The sequence below is a fragment of the Oncorhynchus keta genome, chromosome 1 (genome assembly GCF_023373465.1).
Source record: "Oncorhynchus keta strain PuntledgeMale-10-30-2019 chromosome 1, Oket_V2, whole genome shotgun sequence".
NCBI classification, from domain to species: domain Eukaryota; kingdom Metazoa; phylum Chordata; class Actinopteri; order Salmoniformes; family Salmonidae; genus Oncorhynchus; species Oncorhynchus keta.
The window spans coordinates 45,243,825-45,268,606 of record NC_068421.1 but is presented as its reverse complement, the minus strand read 5'-3'; the positions used below and the strand labels follow the sequence as shown (position 1 = coordinate 45,268,606).

General features: G+C 45.4%; 1 protein-coding gene across 1 annotated transcript in view; it reads left to right on the top strand.

Moving 5' to 3' along the window:
* Positions 1-24,478, top strand: part of LOC118386314 (E3 ubiquitin-protein ligase CBL-like) — a 39,670-nt gene extending 15,192 nt beyond the window's left edge. The window contains exons 3-16 of the mRNA XM_035773973.2: positions 4,419-4,565; positions 5,162-5,318; positions 8,644-8,765; positions 10,327-10,464; positions 11,724-11,811; positions 12,140-12,271; positions 12,450-12,671; positions 13,362-13,493; positions 13,786-14,151; positions 14,315-14,409; positions 14,601-14,771; positions 15,035-15,141; positions 15,456-15,662; positions 16,188-24,478. Coding sequence (XP_035629866.1) covers positions 4,419-4,565; positions 5,162-5,318; positions 8,644-8,765; positions 10,327-10,464; positions 11,724-11,811; positions 12,140-12,271; positions 12,450-12,671; positions 13,362-13,493; positions 13,786-14,151; positions 14,315-14,409; positions 14,601-14,771; positions 15,035-15,141; positions 15,456-15,662; positions 16,188-16,498 — 2,395 coding nt within the window. The 3' untranslated portion in view covers positions 16,499-24,478. The remainder of the gene's footprint in view (positions 1-4,418; positions 4,566-5,161; positions 5,319-8,643; positions 8,766-10,326; positions 10,465-11,723; positions 11,812-12,139; positions 12,272-12,449; positions 12,672-13,361; positions 13,494-13,785; positions 14,152-14,314; positions 14,410-14,600; positions 14,772-15,034; positions 15,142-15,455; positions 15,663-16,187) is intronic.
* The last annotated feature ends 304 nt before the right edge of the window (positions 24,479-24,782 follow it).

Below are 24,782 nucleotides of genomic sequence, written 5' to 3'. Positions count from 1 at the left end.
TGGTTGGATGTGAGAAATGGAAAACATTTCTTAATGTTTTAACAGCATTACATTTTTTACATTTTTTTATAAATACATTTGTCCATAAGAACAATAAGAAAGAATCCTACAATTCAATGTGAATTCACAATACAGCTGCCAGCAATGGTTTTGGTCTCGGTCCCTTCAGATGGTTAAGTGTTGCACCGGTAGTCTACTACCATTACTGTATCTCAATTCCACCTCGCAATGTTCGCATATCCTTTATAGTTAACTTCTCAACGTATTGCCATACAGGTAGGGCTGACCCAATTTAGTCGACTGGTTTATTGTTTTTTTCGATAGGCTGATGGTCGGCCGAGATTTTTGTTTTTTAGTCGAGCAGTCCAAAATAGATTAATGTTGCGTTGCGCCTGAAATGGCACCCTATTCCCTATTTAGTGCACTACTTTTGACCAGAGCCCTATGGGCCCTGGTCAAAGAAGTGTGCTATGCAGTGAACAGGGTGCCATTTCGGACACAAACTTTTTATTCACATTAGGCCATTAGGGACCATGCCAGTTATCTACTCTGACTTAATTTGGCTTTGTGAAATGCCCTCGACTGATGGGCATTTTACCCATCATGCCACATGCAGGCCAAACTGTTAGCGCTGCTGTGAATGGAAATGCACTTAATGCTTCCTGGGCTCCGTTTCAGGTTGAGTTACACTGGCCTGCACATCACCCCTAGCCCGATCTCGCGCACACACACACACACACACACACACACACACACACACACACACACATGCACGTATGCACACACGGAAGCAACACTGCATCGTTTATTTATGGCATACTGCTGCTGCCAGTTTCAAAATAATATAGACTGTATAGTTCTCCTACGGGGTTATGAGGAACATTAGGCTTTAAACCGTTCCTTATTTGACCCGGGGACACAGCAAATAGGCGGCGTAAGGCTATTTAGACAGGAAATAGTAAGATTATGCATCGGTCGCTTTCTCTAACACTGTTAGCACGGAATAGCACTTTTCGAGTGGAGCGTTTTTAGGCGTCGACTCGTGTCTTTCAGTCTTTATCAGGGTGGATGATATTAGAGGAATTAAACTGTTAATAGAAAAATTAGAAAAAGTGAGCCTCTATGTTTTGCGTTGGTGCGTCAGGATGTGTTAGTCAAAGTATGTGTCTCTGCGTGCGTGCACTCAAGCACACTTGTTTGTGTGCGTAAGTCTGCTGTCACTGCTGTTTCCTGACAGAGATCCGGTGAGCAGCCAGTTCCGGAGAGTTAAATGTATAATGTGATGAAAGGGGAACCCAGTGTGGTTGCGATGTTTTTCTCTGTAGAAGTGTCGAGGACTACTGTGGTGTGATTGTGTTGCTGCTGCACGGTGGGTGTTGAGGGTCCTAGTTCACAGACAGACACAGACAGCCCGACTGCTACATTGTATTGCATTGAGAGTAGGCCTACCACCAGGCTTACAGCATGTCAATCCCTCTTCCCCCCGATTGTCATGTAGGCCTAATGTGTAGTGCCACCAGCCACTGTGATTTAGTCCCCCAGACCGTCCGTTCGCCAGTAATTGGCTTCAAGTGGGCCGTCGCTTTAACTTTCTAGCCTTCTATCTCGGAAAATTGGAAATGGGAAGGGAGCAGCCAGCTGCCGGTCAAAGGTCAGGCCCTTATAGGAGGAGGGGGTCACCACGAGCTCCGTATCCAGGGATAGCTTGGCCCATCGCCATGGTAACAGCAGAGATCTATGCTCTGTTGTCGAGGCTATGGTGAATTGGAGGGGGTATATGTATCTGCGGGTTAACTACTATAGCTCGTGCAGAATAAGAAAATGAATGCATCCCAAATGGCACCATATTGCCTATATAGTGCACTACTTTTGGCCAGAGCTCCATTGGCGCTGGTCAGAAGTAGTGCACTATTTAGGGTAAAGGGTTTCATTTGGGACGCAAGAAAAAGAAGTTGCGCCGGGGTTAAAAAAACACACAGCCGCCCACACACTGAGGTTGCATTTACTCAAACACTCTTTTTCTCTCCTTTTCTTTTTCTTTCTCTCCTCTCCTTTTTCTCCTCTCTTCTCTCTGGCTAACGATGTCCTTGGGTTTTTCAGACGAAAAGGAATGGCCATAAATAATGAATGGGTTTGTGTTGTTTTTTTTGGCGTAGTCTTTTGGACTTTCTAACTAACTTTCGTTCGGTGCTATTGTTGTATCTGTGAAGACTGGTTTTGAGTTAAAGCAGATGACGCATACAGACAGAGGAGTAGAGTAGAGGACAAGTCTATATGCACTTGTTGGGATCTGAGAGGATATGATAAGCCTAAACAATGTGTTAATAGCGCCACTTTGCCCTCTGATAGGATAGGAATAGCTAAGCAGAGTGTCTTCTCCACTGTCCACTAGGCTAGTCTCTGTATCAAACAACATACAGGAGATGCGTTTTAAAGGTTTAAAGGCTCCCTGCCTCTCTTGGCTTAGCCTTGTAGCATTGGAGCCATGCCCAGCCGCGCACAGAAATACAGAGCAAATGTTGTAGCACCAAGTTCTACCCTAGTCAGAGATATGAGGACACACATACAACAGACACGCTGGCAGGCGCATTGTAAACTCATAAGCTACAACATCACTCTCGGGATTGACAGTTTAACTCGCTGTCTTGTAGACTGTGACCCTTAATTGTGACTAGACGCATACACACACTAGTCTCTCTCACACACAAGGCATACCCTATGCCAGTGACGGGACACAGATGTGCTTCACCGAGGGCATTTTGCCACCTACAGAGCAATGCCCTCACACTAGCCTTGTCAAGAACCAGGCTTCCTTAAAACTCGAAGCCAGGGAAAGTTCATGACGGAAAGATTGTAAAAGGAGGTGGACACCCGGTGGAAGTTAGTGACGCAACACATCAAACCAATCAAATTGCTTGCTTGGGCGGAACTCCAATTGTGCTAACTAGCATGCGGAGCAACTCTGCAAAATGTGTCCTTCCTGGTCTGAAAACGGTGATGAACATAACATGTAGCAACAACAGCATGTGGGGGGAGGGTTCTTGAAATGTAGCAACCAATCAAAATCTTGCCGCTGGGAGCCAGCAGGCCATTCAAATCATTTTTGCACGACCTCTAAGGGAGGTGTGACAGTGGCGTGATTTTAGCGATATTGCAACGCAAGACTACCCTGACACAAACAGCGTGCGTGCGTGTAAAGGTGAATCCAATATACGCTTTCTGTTTGCCGTCACTGCCCACTCGGTTAGCTAGGGTCAGTAATGTCAACCTCACCAACAGGATGTCCCTTTCTAGAAATGTGGGCACTTATAATTGGCATACATTTCCAGCAGAAAATAAATTGTTGTGATTAAATTAAGCACATTGGTTGAATTTGACATTTAAACTGGAAAGTGTGAAGGAGGGGTTAAAGAATGTAATTGTCAGACGGGCTTAGTTTTGCAAGGGTCGTGTCAATGAGACGAGGGGAAACAGGACTGATTTCTAGCGGGGCAGATGGGCTTCTACTGCTGCAGAATGCCTCGCCTCACTCAAAGCCATTCGCAAAAAAAGAGGCTGCATTTCTTTTTCTTCTCGTCTTGGCAGTTGAGTGTCAAAACATCCCCCCACACGCGCTCACACACACACACGCGCTCACACACACGCGCTCACACACACACACACACGCGCTCACACACACACACACACACGCGCTCACACACACACACACGCTCACACAATTTGGCAAGGTGTCTGTATCCTCACTGTCTTTTTCGAGCTCATCATAAGGCTCTGTCCTCTCCTCTATCCCCTTACACGGCCTTCCCCACCCTTCCTCTGTGCTGGCATTGGAGAGAGGGAGAGACGCTGCCGCCACACTCTTGCGCTCTCTTTTGCATGTCAATTATCCCAGCCCCACCCTCCCCCAAGAGCCTCGCACAATTCCTCACTGTGTTATTCCGTGCTTTCTTTGCCACTTCGTCCCCCCTGCCGCCACTGCGTTCACCCGCCTGCCTCTTGCCTCGTTGCTCATCTGCCCAGTGGCCTCTGGAATCGGAAAAGTGTGCCAGGCATGTTATGGTCTCCAACCCCTCCCTTCTACCGTCGAACCCCAACCTGCACACCCAGGCTAGCGTGTGTAATGTGATGGAGGTCTAGTCCCTTACTCACTCACTCACTCACTCACTCACTCACTCACTCACAGCTTCCACCATGGAGTTCAGCCCCTGGCCTCTATGTTGTGGTGTGGAAATTACAAAGGCATGTTAACATGACATATTAGTTATCGGTGGCTAAATTGAACTGAAATGTGTAGTGGCTGTTTTAGGGAATCGCACCATGGATTAGTTTGTCTTGGCCCATAAGACTATTTTCAGGGTGAGGAACCATCCATGGTCAAGTTGTATAATACTCTCTCCCTCTCTGTTCCTCTTCTGTAGACGGAACCTGACCAAGTTGTCGCTGATCTTCAGTCACATGCTGGCTGAGCTCAAAGCCATCTTCCCCAACGGCCTGTTCCAGGGGGATAACTTCCGGATCACCAAGGCTGACGCCGCCGAGTTCTGGAGAAGATCATTTGGGGACAAGTGAGTCCACCTCTGCTCTCTACAAAAAGTTGACATTTACAGCAGGCTAGCCAGTCATAGTGAAAGTATTTACATTTAAGTGGTAAGATTGGATATATTTATGCACCACACGATGGAAATTGGAAGAAAGAAATTGCTTTGATGTTTCAAGCTCCATGAGGTAGTCTAGGTAAACAGATAGAAAGTAGTTAATTGAGTCTTTTTTAACAATTTTTTTTTTTTGGTTTCCTCCTAAACCAAACTCTTTTTATTAGTCACATTTTTGTCAGTCACCATAAACACCCAGAACCAGGAAAAGAGACTGGCCAAATTAAGCCCACAAGATTTCATATGGCCTGACCAAAAATGTCTCCATAAAAATGACAAAATTGTCCCGTGGCTTAATGTCGCAGCTGACCCCTGCTCTAAACACTATTGTTGCGCTGTAGCAAATAACATGTTTGGAGCGTCCATATTCAGGGTAGAATCGGAAGTGGGATCGGACACCGGAAGTGCAATAACAGGGAAGGTTTAATACGCTGCATCAACGTTGCTTGTTCAACTCAATGGGTATAGTATAGTGAACTTGTTGTCCCGATGTTGTCCCGTGTTTTAAGGACGATAGTGCCTTGGAAGGTGTTCCGGCAGGCACTGCACGAGTTCCACCCCATCAGCTCGGGCCTGGAAGCCATGGCCCTCAAGTCCACCATCGACCTCGCCTGCAACGACTACATCTCCGTCTTCGAGTTTGACATCTTCACCAGGCTTTTCCAGGTTGGGCCTATACTCACACGCACGTGCAAACACACACGTACATGCGCATGGACACACAAAAACACGAGCACAAGTGCATGGATATACGCACACACTCGCATGCCTAGATGCACGCACACACACACACACACACACTCAAATTCAGGGTCGCACACACTCAAACAAACACACACACACTCACACACAGCCCCCCTTGTACTACACTCCACTGCGCCAATGTACACAATTTATCTTGAGAGATGAGTTGAGAAAAGAGTCAGACAATGTATTTGTGTTGTGGATATCACATTTTATTGGTCACATTCACACTGTTAGCAGATGTTAATGCGAGTGTAGCGAAAATGCTTGTGCTTCTAGTTCCGACAGTGCAGTAATCTTGTTAGATATTACTGTAGCTCCCATAGAATAGTCCTCCATACCATCACTATCTACGGTTTAAAAGCTGGGGGTAATGGACCAAACAATGGCTATCACTGTAGGCAATAGTCTCTTACCATAGCCGCACTTTCTAACTACACATGAGTTTGGCAAAGCAATACTTATTGTGGCTATGTGTGTTTCTCTGCTATGAGGTATCGGGTGGCTGTTGCCTGCATCCCTGCCTGCTGAGAGAGAGGGCCAGTGTTTTATAGTGGCTGCGTTGTGTGTCTCTAGGCGGAATTGAGGCCTCTTGCTGGCTCTTGTTGTTGGCATAATGCAGTCTCCAATTCTTAAAGAACCCACTTTACAGCAGTGGATCTCAACTGGTTTTGCTTCAGGAGCCAAATTGAACCAGGTTGTCTTAGTCGCGATCCAATATTCGCGATTTTATTTTAGGTCTGGAAAACGGTTCAATCCTATATTGACAGTAAATGTGCTAATTATATGGCAACGGAACAACAGTCCCACCTTTTTCTAATTGTCAATAACCCATATTCTGGTTTGAGACTCCAAAATCAACCAAATCTGCTAAATAAATGACTATATATTGAAAATACTATGATTGAAGAAAAGTAGTTGAGGATAAATGATTACCAAAAAATATAGGTTCATTATTTCTAAACATTTTATACCTGGTTTTAGTCATTTAAATTCAGACTGCTGTATAAAAATAAATTAAAGTTAAACCACTCATGACCCATTCAAAACCTTGGACCTACCAGTTGAGAATCGCTGCTTTACAGGGAGTCTGGACTGGATGAAATTGTTAAGTGCCTCGGAGAGGAGTGGCTTTTTTGGGGCTAATTCAAGTTTTTAAGTGGCCACCGTACAGAGAACACAGAGAGCTTACTGGGCCATTCTTTCACTGCTAGTCAGCTGTGAGGAACAAACTGTACTAAAACGTACCCGTCCTGTCACAAAGGACCTCGGGATCTGACTAGTCCTTAGGAAATATGACTGCGTTATTGACATTTTTGCAATTCTGATCCACTAGTGACGCATCACTAATCCAGTTGCATTGGAAAAAGTTCTAGTGGCTGTTTCCCAGACACAGATTATTCCTGGTCTTGGACTAATGTACGTTCACCGGAGATTAATTTCACACACGTCATGTTTAGTGCTGCTGTCCCTGTGTGCAGTGGCCTAAATGCTAAAAGACCAACAACCAATGTCCCCCGTAAGTAATTGTCCCAATTGGACAAGTGCAAGTAGTTGCCCCTTGTTTCAATCCATTTTCTTCCATTTGGTGCCTAATGAATATGACCCACGACACTTACATTCCAATTTCAATACCTCAAAGCGAAGGTTTATATACATTTTCCCCTTTTTAGTCACCTGTTTCTTTTGTTGTTTCTAAGGCACGACTAGTATTTGTACCCTGAGGGGGAAGTGTTCTTCAGTCTTATTTTTTCTTCAACATTTTATTTTGTATTTTCTTTCGGCCCCAGCTAGCTCCCTGGCTTGTGTGATAGTGAGTGGATTGGATACAGTGCAACCTAGGTGGCTGGCTGTCTGCGAGTCGTGCCGAACAGCTGAATTACATGCCCTTTATTTGGGTTTTGGACGCGCCCTCGAAATAGCCGCGGCGTGTTTGCCGAGAGCGCTCGTGTTCTTTTGAAGCCCCCTGCACATCAAGGTCGTGCTTCTCATCAGCATGTGAATGAACCTGTATGATAGAGCGATAGTGGATAAACTGCAGTAGGGTAGAATCGGATGGAAGCATCATTTCCAGTTAGTAACACAAGACTGGTCTGGTTAAAAGTAGTGCACTATATGGAATAGGCTGCCATTTTGTGATGTATTCATTTGCTACTTGCTAGCTTCCTTTGCCTGTCGTAGTAAATGTATAATTATGACTGCCGTCTGCCCGGTATGTCTTATCTATGACTATGGTTCCTGTGCTATCTGACGGGTCAGGTGCAGCGCGTTAGTAGATTTTCTAGCGGCTCTCATCGGTGATGCTGCATGCATGACACTCGGCAGGGTAAAGAGGAACGCGTTTTACCATGGGTGTGAGGTCGCTTTCTTTCCGTTCGTGTTGTGGCCGGAAGTGAAAGCTGGCTGATGTAGCCTAGCCGACTCAAGGGTCGCGTCCTAGTGTTGTGTTCATTGGGCGTGGGCTACGAGAAGTGTCTTTAATTAAAGTACTTCCACATTTTACAGTTAAAAATGACATCTGAGAATGCGTCTTTTAGAAGAGGAAGTGACAGGATGGCATTGTTGCGGTCTGTTGGGTCACCCATACATGCATAACCCATTGGTTGACTGTATTGTACAAGGCTCGGTCTTTGGTCCCTTTTTTTCCCCACTTCATTTTGCCACTAAACCATCAGCACGAGTTCACTTCACGCTTTCTTTCACGGTTTTTGACGTGTCAAGAGACCTCATAAACTCACTGGTGTGGATCCCCCTTCGCACCTCTAAGCATGCTCGTCTAATTGCTAAGTCAATTTGAAACGAGTTTGTCATAGTGCGTTAGCTTCCATCTGCTAGCAGTAGAACTTGCACGAACACTGGCCTAACTCTTATTTCCTCTTTTCTGTTGTCTCCGAACATACATTTTAAGACCAGACGGCTGAAAAATAGTTCCTGATGGTGTGTCAGGGTGCTCTGAACACTCTCTAATTTGAGTCACACAGGCAGTTGTATTGCATCGCAGGGTGATTGACTCTTAGTACAGTACATTCGTAGCTTCTCACTGTCGTTACCACATTACCATTCCCCGGGGGCAGATCTGACATGAAGATAAGGTTGCATCTCTGGAGAAAGTAAAGGGAGCTTTTAAGAGTCAGCCATGAGTTGTTGCATTACTCGCCACGGTGTACCACTGTGTTGTGCCGCTGTGTTGTACCACTCTGCGGCAACGTGACTCACCTTCTGCTCTGTGCTGCGTGGGTGTATGCAGCCTTGGTCGTCTCTGCTGAGGAACTGGAACAGCCTGGCGGTGACTCACCCGGGCTACATGGCCTTCCTCACCTACGATGAGGTCAAGGCCCGGCTGCAGAAGTTCATCCACAAGCCTGGCAGGTCAGTGAAAGAGTCTGCATACACGCACGCACGCACGCATGCACACACACACACACACGGGCACACACACACACACACACGGGCACACACACACACACACACACGGGCACACACACGGGCACACACACGGGCACACACACACACACACACACACACACACACACGGACACACACGGACACACACACACACACACACACACACACGGGCACACACACACACACACACACACACGGGCACACACACACACACACACAGGCACACACACGGGCACACACACACACACACACACACACAGGCACACACGGGCACACGGGCAGACACACCGTATGCACACTGACGCGCGTGCGCACACACCTCAGCCACAACACTTTCTCCTCTATTGTCGATGCAGAAACACAATGAGAGAGGAGGATGATGTTTTATTATAAACTGGGTGATTCAAGCCCCGAATGCAAGTTTGGCTGACATCTGTGGTATATCAGACCGTATACCACGGGTATGACAAACCATTTATTTTTTTACTTCTCTAGTTATGTTGGTGACCTGTTTATAATAGCATTAAAGGCGCCTTGGGGGGGTTGTGGTATTGTGCATAAGAACAGCCCTTAGCCCTGGTTTATTGGCCATTTACCACATCCCCTTGTGCCTTATTGCTTAATTATACACTTTCATTCAAGTTACTCTCTCATTATAACCATGACTTTACATATTCACCTTTATTTTTCTCCCTACAACATATGTGATGGTTACTGACTTGAGACTTACCCGTGCTGTCACGTACTCGCACACTCCAAAAACAGCTACTTAGACTGCACTGCTTTCTTGCAGTCTGCCTGTCATGAGCTTACACACACGCACTAACAAACTCGACCTAACACACTCTGGCGAGCACCGCCAGCTTGGCTGTCGAACGCACACTTGCACAATGACACCAGAAGGCGCCAGTCCACCCTCACCCCTAGTCTCACGTGCCCCCCCCCCTGTGGCACATGGAACAGCATGGTACCTAGCATCAATAGGTCTATTGTAGAGACTGGGCGGATGTCAGTACTCGCTCCAACAGAGGACAAGGGTGTGACGCAACGCGGCATGTATCGAGCCTTCGTTCAACCTCTTACTCCTAGATGACAAAATTGGTGACTCTTTTAAAATGATTTGAATGAATAAGCGTTACTTAGCTATGTGTGGATGGTGTATTCATATTAATAATGCTTGAGGATCCTGTGATGTGTAAACGTTTCCAAGCATTGTGAGCGTGTACAGCATTGTAAGCTGTGCCTGTGTGTGCGTGCGTATGCTGTACACGCTTATAAATTGAATTGCATATAGTGTGCACACTCACACTATAAGCAATACAATTTATAGGCATGTACAGTATATTGTTTACAAAAGTTTGTAATGCCTGCAATTGCTTTATAAAAGACTTGTTAATGAAAATATATCCTTTGGTATTGAACTCAGGACAGAGAAGCTCACCAGGAGTTTGCTTAGGGATTGGGCATTTTTGGGGGGGGTGTTTTCCCTATTGTCATTAGTCCTTTGTGTGTGTGTGTGTCACAGCTACATCTTCAGGCTGAGCTGCACGCGACTGGGCCAGTGGGCCATCGGCTACGTCACTGCAGATGGGAACATCCTGCAGACCATCCCCCACAACAAGCCCCTCTTCCAGGCCCTCATCGACGGCTTCCGGGAAGGATTGTGAGTTCACCAACCTCTCTTTCTCTGTGCGCCTGTCTTCCTGTCTCGGTCTCTCTAACTGTATCTTTCTCTCTCGTCTCTCTTTCTCTCGTCTCCGTCGCTCTTTCCAGTCTCAACTCGAGCTGATTTTTCTGTAAACAATGGGGATAATTTTACATCTCAAAGTCCTTGCAACATGTCTCATGTTGCATCGGCCACGACTCCATGTCCCCTTCTGTTTTCATAAGCAGCAGGAGAGTTTGATTTGCAATGTGCAGTCAGTGGTTTGGGTGGATAGTGGCTATAATGGTGTCTCCTACAGCATCTGGTCCTCGAGTACCCCCAACAGTACACCTTTCTGCTGTAGCCCCGGACAAGCACACCTGATTCTACTTGTCAACTAATAATCAACAGTTGAATGAGTTGTTTGTCCGGGGGTTTAAACAAAAAATGTGTACTGTTGGGGTTACTAGAGTATGCCAGTGTTCAAACTTCTGTTTTTGTTTTATAAACGCTGTGGTAAGAATCTTCCAGCCTGTAATCAAATGCTGAATTAGTCTGTGAAAGGTTGTAGGCTACATGTGATTTGCTTTGCAAAAGAGCCTCATACATGTGTTCTATAAAGCCACTATGTAAAGTATCATTTAGGCCTCAAGGTTACGCGAAAGACGTAGTCAAAAACATACAGCTGCGACTCAAATTACACCAATTACACCACCCTCCCTAACCTGGACGACGCTGGGCCAATTGCGCGTGGACCTCCCGGGTCGCGGCCGGCTGCGACTGAGCCTGGGCTCGAACCCAGAATCGTTGGTGGCACAGCTAGCACTGCGTTGCAGTGCCTTAGACCACTGCTCCATCCGGGAGGCCGGTGCCGTGTTTTTAAACCCTTGTGGCAGCCCTGTGTGGCTTTAGTCAATAGTAGTGTACTTTATATTGGGAATAGGGTGTCATTTGAGACAACATACAGTACCAGTCAAAAGTTTGGACACACTCTGAGAGAATGCCAAGAGTTGTACAAAACTGTCATCAGGGCAAAGTCTGGCTACTTTGAAGAATCTAAAATATTTGTTTAACACCTTTTTTTGGTTACTACATTATTCCATATGTGTTATTTCATAGTTTTGATGTCATCACTGTTATTCTACGATGTAGAAAATAGTAATAATAAAAAAATAAAAATAAAAGATAAAAACCTTGAATGAGTAGGTTTCCAAACTTCTGACTTGTACTGTATGCGTGTTGGTTTCCACTTGTGAGTGACCATCTCCTCTACCCAGCTACCTGTTCCCCGACGGGCGCTCCCAGAACCCAGACCTCACAGGACTGTGTGAGCCCTCGCCACAAGACCATATCAAAGTCACACAGGTAGGTCTCTCTCTCTCTCACATTCATAACCTTACATACTGCACTTCCTGAATCTCGGGTCCTGCTCTGTCTGAGTGAAAACGGGTACTATTTAAACTTGTCCAGTAGGAAATTCTGATTTATTTTCTGTTTTAAAATGTTTTTTGCTGTGGTGTGCCCTACTGAACACGACCCTGGCTCCTTTTTAGTTGCAATATAAGAAACAAACTAAACTACGTGTGCTTTTAATCTGCTCTGTTTGTGTTTAATGTACATGCTATCCTACGCTCTGGGAGGTCTGCTGAAATCCCATGGCTGACTATGCATCTGTGTGTGTGTGTGTCCTCAGGAGCAATATGAGCTGTACTGTGAGATGGGCTCCACCTTCCAGCTGTGTAAGATCTGTGCGGAGAACGACAAGGACGTGAAGATCGAGCCCTGCGGTCACCTCATGTGTACCTCCTGTCTCACCGCCTGGCAGGTAATGTACCCCTAGTCTCTTTCACACTGCTGGGTAAGGGGGGTTTGGGCGGGTTGGTGGATGTGTGGGTCAGTGGGCGGGAAGTGTATATGTGGGTGCATGCATGTGCATTCTCATGTAGACATGAATGTTCCTAATCCCCCTCTCACCCTCTCTCGATTATTTTCTTCTCCTTCAGGAGTCGGAGGGTCAGGGCTGCCCATTCTGCCGGTGTGAGATCAAGGGCACGGAGCCCATCGTGGTTGACCCCTTTGACCCCAAGGACCCCATAGGGGGCTCCTACGGGAGCTGCAGGGGTATTTTTGGGGCGGAGGGTGCCCCGTCGCCCAGCTACGACGATGACGACGACGACCGGCTGGAAGACCCCCACCTCATGATGAGCAAGCTGGCCTGTTCCAAGGTGAGCATGGTCTAGCTAAATCTGATATGGAGCACTCTTCTTCCTTACTGTAGCTCCTTGGTGAAATTTCCCCTAGGTACAGGTCTAGGATCAGCTTCCCCTCCCCTATTCTTAACATTTTAGTGGGGGAAATGCGAAAACTGACCCAAGATAAGTGTCCAGGGACAACTTTACATTACTCTTCCTCTCCCTGGGCCACGTTCAGCAAGGTACAACATTGTGGAACGTTCAGATAAATTCTGTCACAAATAATAAGTTTCTTTCTCAAAGTTTACCTACTGAAAGTTGGGCACATAACCTACTGTAATCCTTGTGGACTATAAATGTGCACCCCTGATCTAAACTGAACTCTTCTGAGGAACTCTTCCTCTCTCTTTCCCGCACCTTCAGAGTGTAAGATCACATCGCTTTCATCTTTGACTTCTAAGCTTCCGGGTTAGCTTTGCTTCTTCCAGGTATTTGATGTGCCGGGTCTTTATTTTTCTCCTCTTGTGAGACGGCATCTTTCAGCTGTCTCTTTGTAACACGTCAGAACTCCGCCCGTGGAGTAAGCTTTAATAGACGAGTACTCTGAGAGTGAGATCACACAGCTTTGATGTGATTGGGAATTGTTTTCTTTGGTATTGAAGAGGAAGTGTGCAGTGACAAGTTCCCAGAACTCTCTCCCTGAGCTGTCGTGTGATGTTGCAGGTGGAGCGGCCCCCTTCGCCCATGTCCCTGGCGCCCCAGTCCTCCCTGCCCCCCGTGCCCCCCCGCCTCGACCTCCTGCAACACCGACCGCCCAACCCCCCAGGAGCATCCAGCCCAGGGACCACGTCCAAGGCAAGCTCTCTGCGCAATTCACAGTTTAACAAATGGGAATGTCGCCAATAGAAATGTGTGCGGAGAGTCGGGCCTATTTAGCCACTGTTGGACCGCAGTGGAGGTTGAATAGAAATTAAAATAAGTGGCAGTAATTTATGTTTTGTATAGCACAGACCAAAATCCTCAAACTTTGTTAAAAATAAGTGTTTTTGGCATGACAGCTGTTGATGACTAGGCTACTACTTCCAATGAAAACAGATGAAATTGATTCAGTCCTCATGGTCTGTAATTGTACCCTCCTTGCCTGTAGGCGTCCTCCCACCACAAGGACAAGCCTCTCCCCCTGCCCCCAGCCCTGAGGAATCTGCCCCCTCCTCCTCCACCAGACAGACCTCTCTCTGCCGGGCCTGACGGGTGGCTCGGCAGACGGCCACTACCCTGCACCCCCCTGGGGGAGCCCAAGCTCCCCCCGGCCCCGCCCAACCGCAACCTGGCCGACTGGAACCCCAGGCCGGTGCCCAAGGCCCCCGGACAGCCACCCGGTGTGGGAGACAGGCAGCTCTCCAACAGACACTCCCTCCCCCTGGCCCTACCGTCAGCCCTAGACGGATGCACAGACGGACAGCGGAACAACAGCTCGCTCAGTCTGGACCATCAGCTGGTGAAGGGAGCCCAGGTATAATACTAGCTTCCTTTAGAGCAGTTGGTTAAATGTGGTTTCACAGACATGGATTTCATCTATACCAAGAGTGTGTACAGTTGCACGTGACTGTGTGAGGATCACAAGTGAGTATTTACAGAAATGGAACTTGAGCGGCGTCTTCTCTGTTCCTCCCCAGAGTTTTGGAGGCACCGCGTCTGGCAGTCAGGAGTATGACAACCCCAAAGTGAGGCCTTCGGTCTCGGCCAATGCCATCTACGCTCTGGCAACAAGGTACAGTACACACACTCCTCTCCCTGCTGTGTGAATGTGCTATATGATGTATAAGGCCCAGGAGATTTTCCTGGCTGAGTGACTTTACCTGAGGTATAGGTATACTCAGAACCTAGAGTTTTCCCCGATCAGGTCCCAGAATCCCAATCTGTTTATATTAAGTGTCCCCCTCTCACTCCCTGCGTTGTCAGACCCCATCCAGATCTGAAGCCTGTGGCTGGGGGGGAGACCTACGAGAGTGACGAGGAGTCCGACTACATGATCCCCACCTCTCGGCCCGTCCTTGCCCCCATGGCAGCCCCCCTTGTGGTGACAGAGGCCCCAGCCCCCAAACCCCCCCAGCCCAGCTCTCTTAACTCATGGTAAGCACCATCTGCTATAAGACCCACTCATTGAGAAACGCTTAATTGAAAAGTTTCACTGTACGTTCTTTGATAACTGTGATGATATTGTAGGTGTACTGTGTACATCTTCAGTAATGTATTTTCTTATTCTGACAATTGATTACACGTCAATAGCAGAAACCCAAGTTTAACAAAAAAAAATATATATATATATACATAATCAAATCTAGCCATATGATGACATGTCCTCTTAGCCTCCCTCCCCTTCCTGTGTTTGATAGGCCCATGCTGAAGGACCTGGATGAAGGACCTCAAATGTATGAAGCCATGTATAACATCCAGGCCCAGGCCCTCACAGCCTCCCTGCCTCACCTGGCCAGAGACTCGGGTACTGCCCTATCACAAAACTATGGCTGTGTCCCAAATGGCACCCTATTCACTACATAGTGAATTACTTTTGACTCATTCTTTTTGGCCACTCTCTCCTAAACACAATCTGCTTCTGCTTATTATGAACACGCATGTAGTATACCTCATCTTTGCTAATTCAGCACTCCACCTCTCTTCTCATTTTACCCCACCGTTCTAGCCCACTCTATTCTATTCTATCCCATTCTATTAAATTCCCTTTGATTTGAGGAGATTAAAATGCCATTGTTTCATTTCACCCTTCTGACCTGACTGAATCCCTCCCTTCCCCAGATTGCTCTGAGCTGCCCCCCATGGCCAGTACCAATGGTCCCATCTGGGAGATCCCCTGCCCGGTCCGGGAGCTTCCCGAGGAGGTAGAGGAGGAGAACGGCTACGACATCCCCAAACCAGCGTTGCCCATGGCCCGACGCACCCTCTCCGAACTGGGGGCCGCCACCAGCCGTCTTGTCATGGACAGCGAGCCCGGAGCGTCTGCCTGTAAGGCCCCCACAAATCCAGTGATACAGTTCATTTGTAGGGTCAGGAGTTTCAAAGGGGGGTAGTTCGAGCCACATGTGGCTTCAGAGCTGTGTGTTTCAGACCCTTATAGTTCATTTGTAGGGCGGAGAGTTTCTTCTGACCTCATCTGACCAGGCAACACTGGACCCTAGGTACTTTATTTGATAAAGACATGTACAACAAACGGTGCACCAGGTTTGAGCTAAATAAATAGCCAATTCTCATCTGCAATTGTAAGATATAGGCTGTTACTAGAGCCCAGAGTTTTTCCGTCCCAGTCACGGGTTGAGGAAACTCCTGGCCCAGTGCATCTCAAATGGTTGACCACCCCTGGGTATTTAACAAGGTTGTCCCTCATGTATTATTCCTGTATTTAAGTCTTCAAGATTTAGGATTGTGAATTGCGAGATTTGGGCAGGAGAACTGAATTGTAATGTGGCTGCTGCTTGTTGTTCTGTGGTTTGTGATGCGAATGCTGTTCTATTTTCCTTCCTGTTCTTGTAGCCTTCTCAGAGTCCAGTGACGCCCCAGAGCGGCCGCCCAAGCCCCTCCCCCGCCGCTTCAACTCAGAGCGCCGGCGCAGCCCCATACCTCCTGGATTAGGCACTGGAGGAGGCGGAGGAGGGTCGGGAGAAGGAGGTGGAGTAGTAGCCAACCCCCAGATCACCAGTGAGATTGAGCATCTCATGAGCCAAGGCTATACCTACCAGGACATCCAGAAAGCCCTGATGATTGCACAGAACAATATGGAGATGGCCAAGAATATCCTGCGCGAGTTTGTCTCCATTCCCTCCACGGCGCACATTCTTACATAGTACCTCCTTTGCTCCAGCCCTGCCCAGCTCAGCCCAAAGCCCATCGCCTGCAGTACTAGCGCTTCAGTGCTAACCGGAGCCCCTGCAGTCTCCTGTCCGGCGCCCTCTCAAAGCTAGCTCGATGCTAACTGTGTGTGACTCCGAGTCCTGCACTCCACGTGATTTTCTCAAGAGAGTCTGGACGCCTTTTGTAATGTGCTGCAGGGCCACTCTCCATATCCCATGTGGTGATGCTGATGGCTCATCATGCAACCGAAGCTTCGGCGGTCATTCTCAGTCGTTTTCGCGTCCTTCAGAGGCCTCTACCGAAATGTAATCGACACCTCGCAACAAAACAAAACATGTACGTGTGTCTATATAAGAATTTAATATATAACAAAATATATATTAAATGTGTATAATGTATACATATATATTTCCAATGAGTTCCGCTTCGAAAGGTCTTTTTTTTCTTCATGTCGTTCATGTTAAGGATAGATTGCAGAGGACAAAGATGGTGGTTCTTTGAAGCCGCTCTGAGCGAGAGAGCACCCTTCTATAGTCCCCAGCCCTCACTTTGAGGAGAAAGACAGACTTGGTTTAGCATTTAGAAGCAGGCGTTTCCTAAACATTTGGCAACATGTCAAATGTGGCCTTTTTAATGATATTGCTTCGGTACTTTCTGGGGGAAATTAGTGTTTGTGTGTTGCCTCAAAGTAGCATAATGTTAGTGTTAAGAGGTCTGGACTGTCATCTCCAGCTAAGGTTGTAGCCCAGTGTGTGGTTTGTGTGTGTGTGCGCTTTCAAGTGATCTACAGCTAAGGGAAAGGTTAAACCCATAGGGTGTATGTGTCTTTGTCTGGGATGTGTCTTTGTCTGGGATGTGTCTTTGTCTGGGATGTGTCTTTGTCTGGGATGTGTCTTTGTCTGGGATGTGTCTTTGTCTGGGATGTGTCTTTGTCTGGGATGTGTCTTTGTCTGGGATGTGTCTTTGTCTGGGATGTGTCTTTGTCTGGGATGTGTGTTAGGTGTGTCTGGCCATTGACTTGGCTACTAGGGTAGGGACGCGTGATGGCTGACCGAGTTCACGGTTGACAATTTGACTTAAGCCCGGTGAAAAGCAAAGCTGCTTTGACTATGTTATTAGCTATATGCATCATTTTCTACTGTGGGTAGCTTTATTTTCTACATCTAATCGCCTCATCAGTGATTTCGATGACCAAACTGGGACTGGGAAGCCTGTGTTTAGTTTTTTCACTAAGACGGTTTTTAGAGGCAGTCCTGGCTCTGCTGTTAAGCCACACAAATGTGTGATACCAACTTCGGGTGACTTGGATGTCTATGTTAGCGCAGTGGAAGAGGGGGTTCTCTCTCTCACTCCCACTCCCATTCTGTCAGATCTAATCAATCGAAGCCATCTGGGAGGTCCCGATTGGCCCATGTCCCAATCCCTCTTCTATCCCTGTGCAAAATGAATGTGGGTTGGTCGTTAAATGTAGTGCTCTTTCTAAACTTACTTCTTTCTACCAATCGTCTGAATGGGAGGGGCAAAGTGTACTTAAATCTAACGGTGGGCAAAAAAGTATTGACGGATTCTATTAAAGGCCCAGTACCGGGCCAAGATTTTATGATGTGTTGAACACAGCTCCGACATGAGGAGAGCTTCGTCCGAGACGTACACCGAAGCTGTTCAGCGTTGTGAAAGAAAAAAATATATATATGTCATCGATTTACTTTAATAATATATTATTATTATGATCATTATTGTTATTATTAATTCAGAAGTGCTTTACTGCTGCTACTATTGTTATTGCTATACTATTAAGCCTTAAATGTACATTTGTGAATATTATTGTTTAACCTCCTCTTTTTTTTTTTTTTTTAAAGTGACAGTATCTAATTTGTGTTCTTTATTTGGTGATGTAGCATACTTGAAAATGCAAGCAGCTTGGGTTGTGCAATTCAAGCTGAATTCAGTTGTTTTCCTATCTTTAGTGTTGGACTGGATAGCCTTTAGGGGAATTATGATGACATCATAAATCGCACTGTCAACATATTGACCGAAGTGGTAGCACCGGCAGAACGAACCATGTGATTGAAGAAAAGGAACAGTGCCATAACTCAGGGGAGTACATCTAATCCAGATGAAATTGGGTGTTGTGCAAGCTTTGTTATTAAAGGATCGTCTTAATTGCACGGCTGCAAAAAGCCCAGTAGCTTAGGGAACAAGGACATGTTGAGACGCACACCCAAAATGTTGATGAGTCGCACCCCCCCCAAAAGTGGACAGAAAGTTGCATATTCTATATAACTCTTATTTATTTTTGTAAACCTTTCCGGTCACACATTGACAGGGTTATAAAGAGTGTTTTACTTTATTTTTCCTACAGAGATATTACATCTGTTGTTTGGGTCAACGTAACAGCAGGGTTTGTGGACCAGTTGGGAATGTGGAAATTTTGTTCTCTGTTTTCACGGAGAGGTTTCCCCAAAATCCTGGTTGGAGAATTGCCAAGTTTTAGGATTCCCCTCCCTGTTATTACTTCCTGATTCCAAGAAAACCTGGGAATTGTGGTAACATTTCTGGAATTTTGCAATCCGATCTGTAACTCAGGAATACCATATGTACACTAACCAGACAAGTGACTTTTCACATGGACTGTTCTGACTCGTCTTGACTCAATGAGTTGACAACACATTGTTAAACTAACGAATACACTCATTAAATACAGTAGGTGCACCATGTTCCTGTATGACTACATGATAGGTCTTCATTAACTTTTGAGTGTTCCGATTCAGTGGTTATAGGACCTTCAGAGTTTGAACGCAATCCAGAAACTTCTATTTTTAGGGAGACTACACCGATGAAATATGCGAAAGTCCACACGAATTGACAAAAGTAACCTATAACTAATTGTCATCATAACTTGCACATCATCTTGTGCTGACTTCTCTTACATTGTTGGTTAAATGTAGAAATTGCACTGGCTCAAATTTCCATAATTTTATCTCCAAGACGGGTACTATTGAGGTACATTGACTTCACCCCTAAAGGTGGAGAGGCTCTGTTAATGGGATTGTCGCAATGGGCTGTAGAATCATCTTATAGGCTAGCTTCTCAACTGTATCTCAGTCTCCAGACTGGACGAGGTTTGTGGTGTCCTTAGTTTATTTTTCTTCTGTTCCTAGTTGCCTTGAGCGAAACGTTGATGTAACTTTTGAGTGCACCATGTTCAATAGGGATTGTGTGGTTTCGCCTCCCGAGTGACAGCAGTCTAAGGCACTGCATTGCAGTGTTGCGGCATCACTACAGCCTGGGGTTTGCTCCCATTACCGAGTCCCATAGGGTGGTGCACAATTGGCCCGCGCCATCCGGGTTAGGGAAGGGGTTTGATCGGTGGGGCTTTACTTGGCTCATCGTGCTCTAGTGACTCCTTGTGGTGGGCTGTGTGTCTGCAGGCTGACGACGATCGCCAGTTGAACTGTGTTTCCTCCGACACATTGGTGCAGCTGGCTTCTGAGTTAAGCGAGCAGGTGTTAAGAAGCGTGGTTTGGGGTCATGTTTCAGAGGATGCATTTCTCTGCTATCGCCTCTCCCGAGCCCGATGAGGAGTTGCAGCGATGAGACAAGTTCTTAATCACAAAATTGGGGGGGGAAGAGGGTTAAAATTACAAAAATAAATAAAGGGTTTGTGAGGTTTCAGAACGGAATTGCTTTTCCTTTAATATTAATTACTGTACTGATTCTTGTCTAGGTATGAACATGTACAGTGCATTCGGAAAGTATTCAAACACCTTGACTTTTCCACTTTTTTTTACAGCCTTATTCTAAAATGGTGTATATGGTTGTTTTTTTTCTCATCAATCTATACGCAATACCCCATAATGCATTTTTGCAAATGTATAATTTAAAAAAAAAAACATTACATTTACATAAGTATTCAGACCCTTTACTCAGTACTTGTTGAAGCACCTTTGACAGCGATTACAGCCTTTTCTTCTTTGGTATGAAGCTACAAGCTTGGCAAACCTGTATTTGGAGAGTTTCTCACATTTTTCTCTGCAGACCTTCTCAAGCTCAGTCAGGTTGGATGGGGAGCGTCGCTGCACAGCTATTTTCAGGTCTCTCCAGAGATGTTCGATTGGGTTCTTGTCTGGGCTCTGGCTAGGCAACTCAAGGACATTCAGTGACTTGTCCCGAAGCCACTCCTGCGTTGTCTTGGCTGTGTACTTAAGGTCATTGTCTGGTTGGAAGATGAACCTTGGCCGAGGTCCTGAGCGCTCTGGATTAGGTTTTCATCAAGGATCACTCTGTACTATCCTCCGTTTATCTTTCCCTCAATTCTGACTAGTCTCCCGGTCCCTTCCGCTGAAAAACATTCCCACAGCATGATGCTGCCCCCACCATACTTCACCGTAGGGATGGTGCCATGTTTCTTCTGTACGTGACGCTTGACATTTAGGCCAAAGAGTTCAATCTTGGTTTCATCAGACCAGAAAATCTTATTTCTAATGGTTTGAGAGTCCTTTAGGTGCCTTTTGGCAACTCCAAGCCAGCTGTCATGTGCCTTTTGGCTGAGTGGCTTCCGTCTGGCCACTCTACCATCAATTCCTGCTTAGTGGAGTGCTGCAGAGATTGTTGTCCTTCTGGATGTTCCTCCCATCTCCACAGAGGAACTCTAGAGCTCTGTCAGAGTGACCATCAGATTCTTGGTCACCTCCCTGCCCAAGGCCCTTCTCCCCCGGTTGCTCAGTTTGGCCGGGTGGCCAACTCTAGGAAGAGTCTTGGTGGTTCCAAACTTCTTTAATTTAAGAATGATGGAAGCCACTGTGTTCTTTGGGATCTTCAATGCTGCAGACATTTTTTGGTACCCTTCCCCAGATCTGTGCCTTAACACAATCCTGTCTCGGAGCTCTACGGACAATTAATTTGACCTCATGGCTTGGTTTTTGCTCTGACATGCACTGTAAACGGTGGGACCTTAAATATAGATGTGTGTGTGTGCCTTTCCAAATCATGTCCAGACAATTGAAATTACCACAGGTGGACTCCAAGCAAGTTGTAGAAACATCTGAAGGATGGTCAATGGAAACAGAATGCACATGAGCTCAATTTCGAGACTCATAGCAGAGGGTCTGAGTACTTGTATAAATAAGGTATTTCTGTTTTTTGAATTTTTAGTACATTAGCAAACATTCCTAAAACCCTGTTTTTGCCGTGTCATTATGGTGGGTTGATTTGAGGAATTTATTTAATTCATTTTAAAATAAGTCTGTAATGTAACAAAATGTGGGAAAAGTCAAAGGGTCTGAATACTTTCCGTATGTGCCTTCAGAAAGCATTTATACCCTTAGACTTATTCCACATGTTGTTGTTACAGCCTGAATACAAAATGGATGACATAAACATTTCTCACCCATCGACACACACTACCACATAATGACCAATTGAAAACATGTTTACAAATATATTGTAAATGAAATGCAGAAATCTCATTTGCATAAGTATTCACATCCCTGAGCCAATATGTGTTAGAATCACCTTTGGCAGCGATTTACAGCTGTGAGTCTTTCTGGTTAAGTCTCTAAGAGCGTTACACTCCTGGATTGTACAATATTTGCACATTCTTTAAAAAATATATTTTTAAAGCTCTATCAAATTGGTTGTTGATCATTGCTAGACAACCATTTTCCACTCTTGCCATAGATTTTCAAGCAGATTTAAGTAAAAACTAACTCAGCCACTTGTGAACATTCACTGTCTTCTTGGTAAGCAACTTCAGTGTAGATTTGGCCTTGTCCTGCTGAAAGGTGAATTAATCTCATATTGTCTGGTGGTAGGCAGACGGAACCAGGTTTTCCTCTTTTGCTTGTGGTTAGCTCCATTCCGTTTTTATTTATTTTTTATCCTGGAAAGCTCCCCAGTCCTTAACGATTACAAGCATACCCATAACATGATCCAGCCACCACCATGCTGAAAATATTGGGATTGGTGCTCTGTTGTATTGGTTTGCTCCAAATATAACCCTTTGTATTCAGGATAAAAAGTGAATTTCTTTGCCACATATTTTGTGGTATTACAACAGGATGTATGTTTTTGAAATATTTTTCTTCTGCACAGGCGTCCTTTCCATTCTATCAACTGGGTTAATATTGTGGAGTAACAACAATGTTGTTGATCTATCCTCAGTTTTATCCTATCACAACCGTTAAACCCTGGAACTGTTTTGAAGTCACCATTGGTCTCATGTTGAAATCCCTGGGCATTTTCCTTCCTCTCCAGAAAACTGAGTTAGGAGGATGCCTGTATTTTTCTAATGACTGGGTGGGTTGATACACCATCCAAAGTGTAATTAATAACTTCACCAAGCTCAAAGGGATATTCCAATGTCTGATTTTTATACCAATAGGTGCCCTTCTTTGCAAGGCATTGGAAAACTTCCCTGGCCTTTGTTGTTCAGTCTGTGTTTGAAATTCACTGCTCAACTGAGGGACCTCACAGTATGTGTGGGTTACAGGGATGAGGTAGTTATTCAGAAAACATGTAAAACACTATTATTGCACACGGAATCAGTCCATGCAACTTATGTGACTTGCTAAGGGGGGGGTTGAATACTTATTGACTCAAAACCGCTTCTCATTTTTAATGAATTTGTAAACATTTGACGTTATGGGATGTTATGTGTAGGTCTGTGACATAACATCTAAATTGTATCCAGTTTAACTTCAAGCTGTAGCACAACAACAACATTTGGAAAAGGTCAAGGGGTGTAAATACGTTCTGAAGGCACTGTAAGTGCATATGGACCTTTTTTCTACATACTATACCAATTTGTGCTCCGATACTGTCACTTTAAAAATGAAGTGTATAGTTACTGATTTAAAATATGTGAATTGCTAAGTTTTATTTCATTTTGCATTCCTGTACATGTCCGATTTGATACCCCCAAAAAAAAAAAAGGTTTTTGTATACTTTTGTGGATAATTTTGTGCGCAGTGCCATATGTTTAGAAGTGTCAGTAATGTTCTCCTGATGACTAGAATGAGGCATTGTCTGACGTGAGAGCATGTTTTCAGCCCGTTGGTCTAAAGATAGTCCAGTATTGGTTCTTACCTATACGCCTCCTCTGCCTATTGGACGACGTCACCACATTACACATCAAACTCCTTTCCCATGTGGAATTGTTCCATTTTTTTTACCAGAAGAGGGAGCTGTCTGTCCTCTGCCATTTTTCTCTTCAACCGTTGAGGCGTTTATTGAACTTTTTAATGCTCGTCACTTTGGAAGTATGCACAGTGCTATACGGTTTATTAAAAGAGTAAATAAAGACGTCAAGTCTCAGTTTAACGGTACTTATCCATAGCTGAACACAGTCCTTCAGCAATCTCCCTCTACTCTGGTTCACATGTGTCGCAACACCTGTGTTGTAGAAAAATGCATTTTCCATGTTTTATACATAAATGCTGATTGTGCCCCAGGCTTGCTGTTGGCTTGGGCTTTTGGAGGAAACTTGGCCAATCCCAAATCAAACCCTAGCCCCCTGTGCACCTTTTTTTAGGAGTAATATGGTAATTGCTCCCTCTTGCCTTCTGATAGGAAAAGTGGCATTTTCTGCTAATTGTATTTACCGAATTCCCTCACTCCTCCCGAAGTGCATAGGGGCTATGGGTCGGTTTGGGATTGGGCAAGTGTCCACCTCTCTCTCTCTCGCTGCCTTACTGCTTCAGCTTTTCTCACTACCAAGGTCTAAACTGCCATCAGTGCCCCGATGTCATCTTTGGTTTAAAACATCTGCCTGTCTATGCATGTGGATGGTCCGATAATGTGGACCTTTCAGACTCCATTGTTTTTTGTTATGCATTTTCCATTATAAACGTATTTATTAATTTACTGCTGTACTCCTCCTCCAAAACATCACAAAATCATGTTTTTCTTTTCTGGAATTTGAAGCATTTTTCTTTTCTTTAAAAAAATAAATAAATATGCATTGCTATTCTGCATTTATTTTGTCCATAATCATTTATCTTTATCATAATCTATATTTCCACTGTGTCCATTATCATAGACAGCACTCAATTTGATGCAATCGTGTCTTGTCACTTGAATCACAAAGAACGGACGAAGAGAACCTCAGTTGGGCAATGCCCTGGTTCTCCACCCTTCTCCCGAGTCCCGAAGCATGCAGTCATAGATTTAACAATATTGGAAACTACCTCAAACGCTTACACTGAATACTTTGAAGTCCACGAATGGGGAGTGTGCACTGTGCAAATGCACACTTTGGGAGAAGGGTGAAATCGGAAC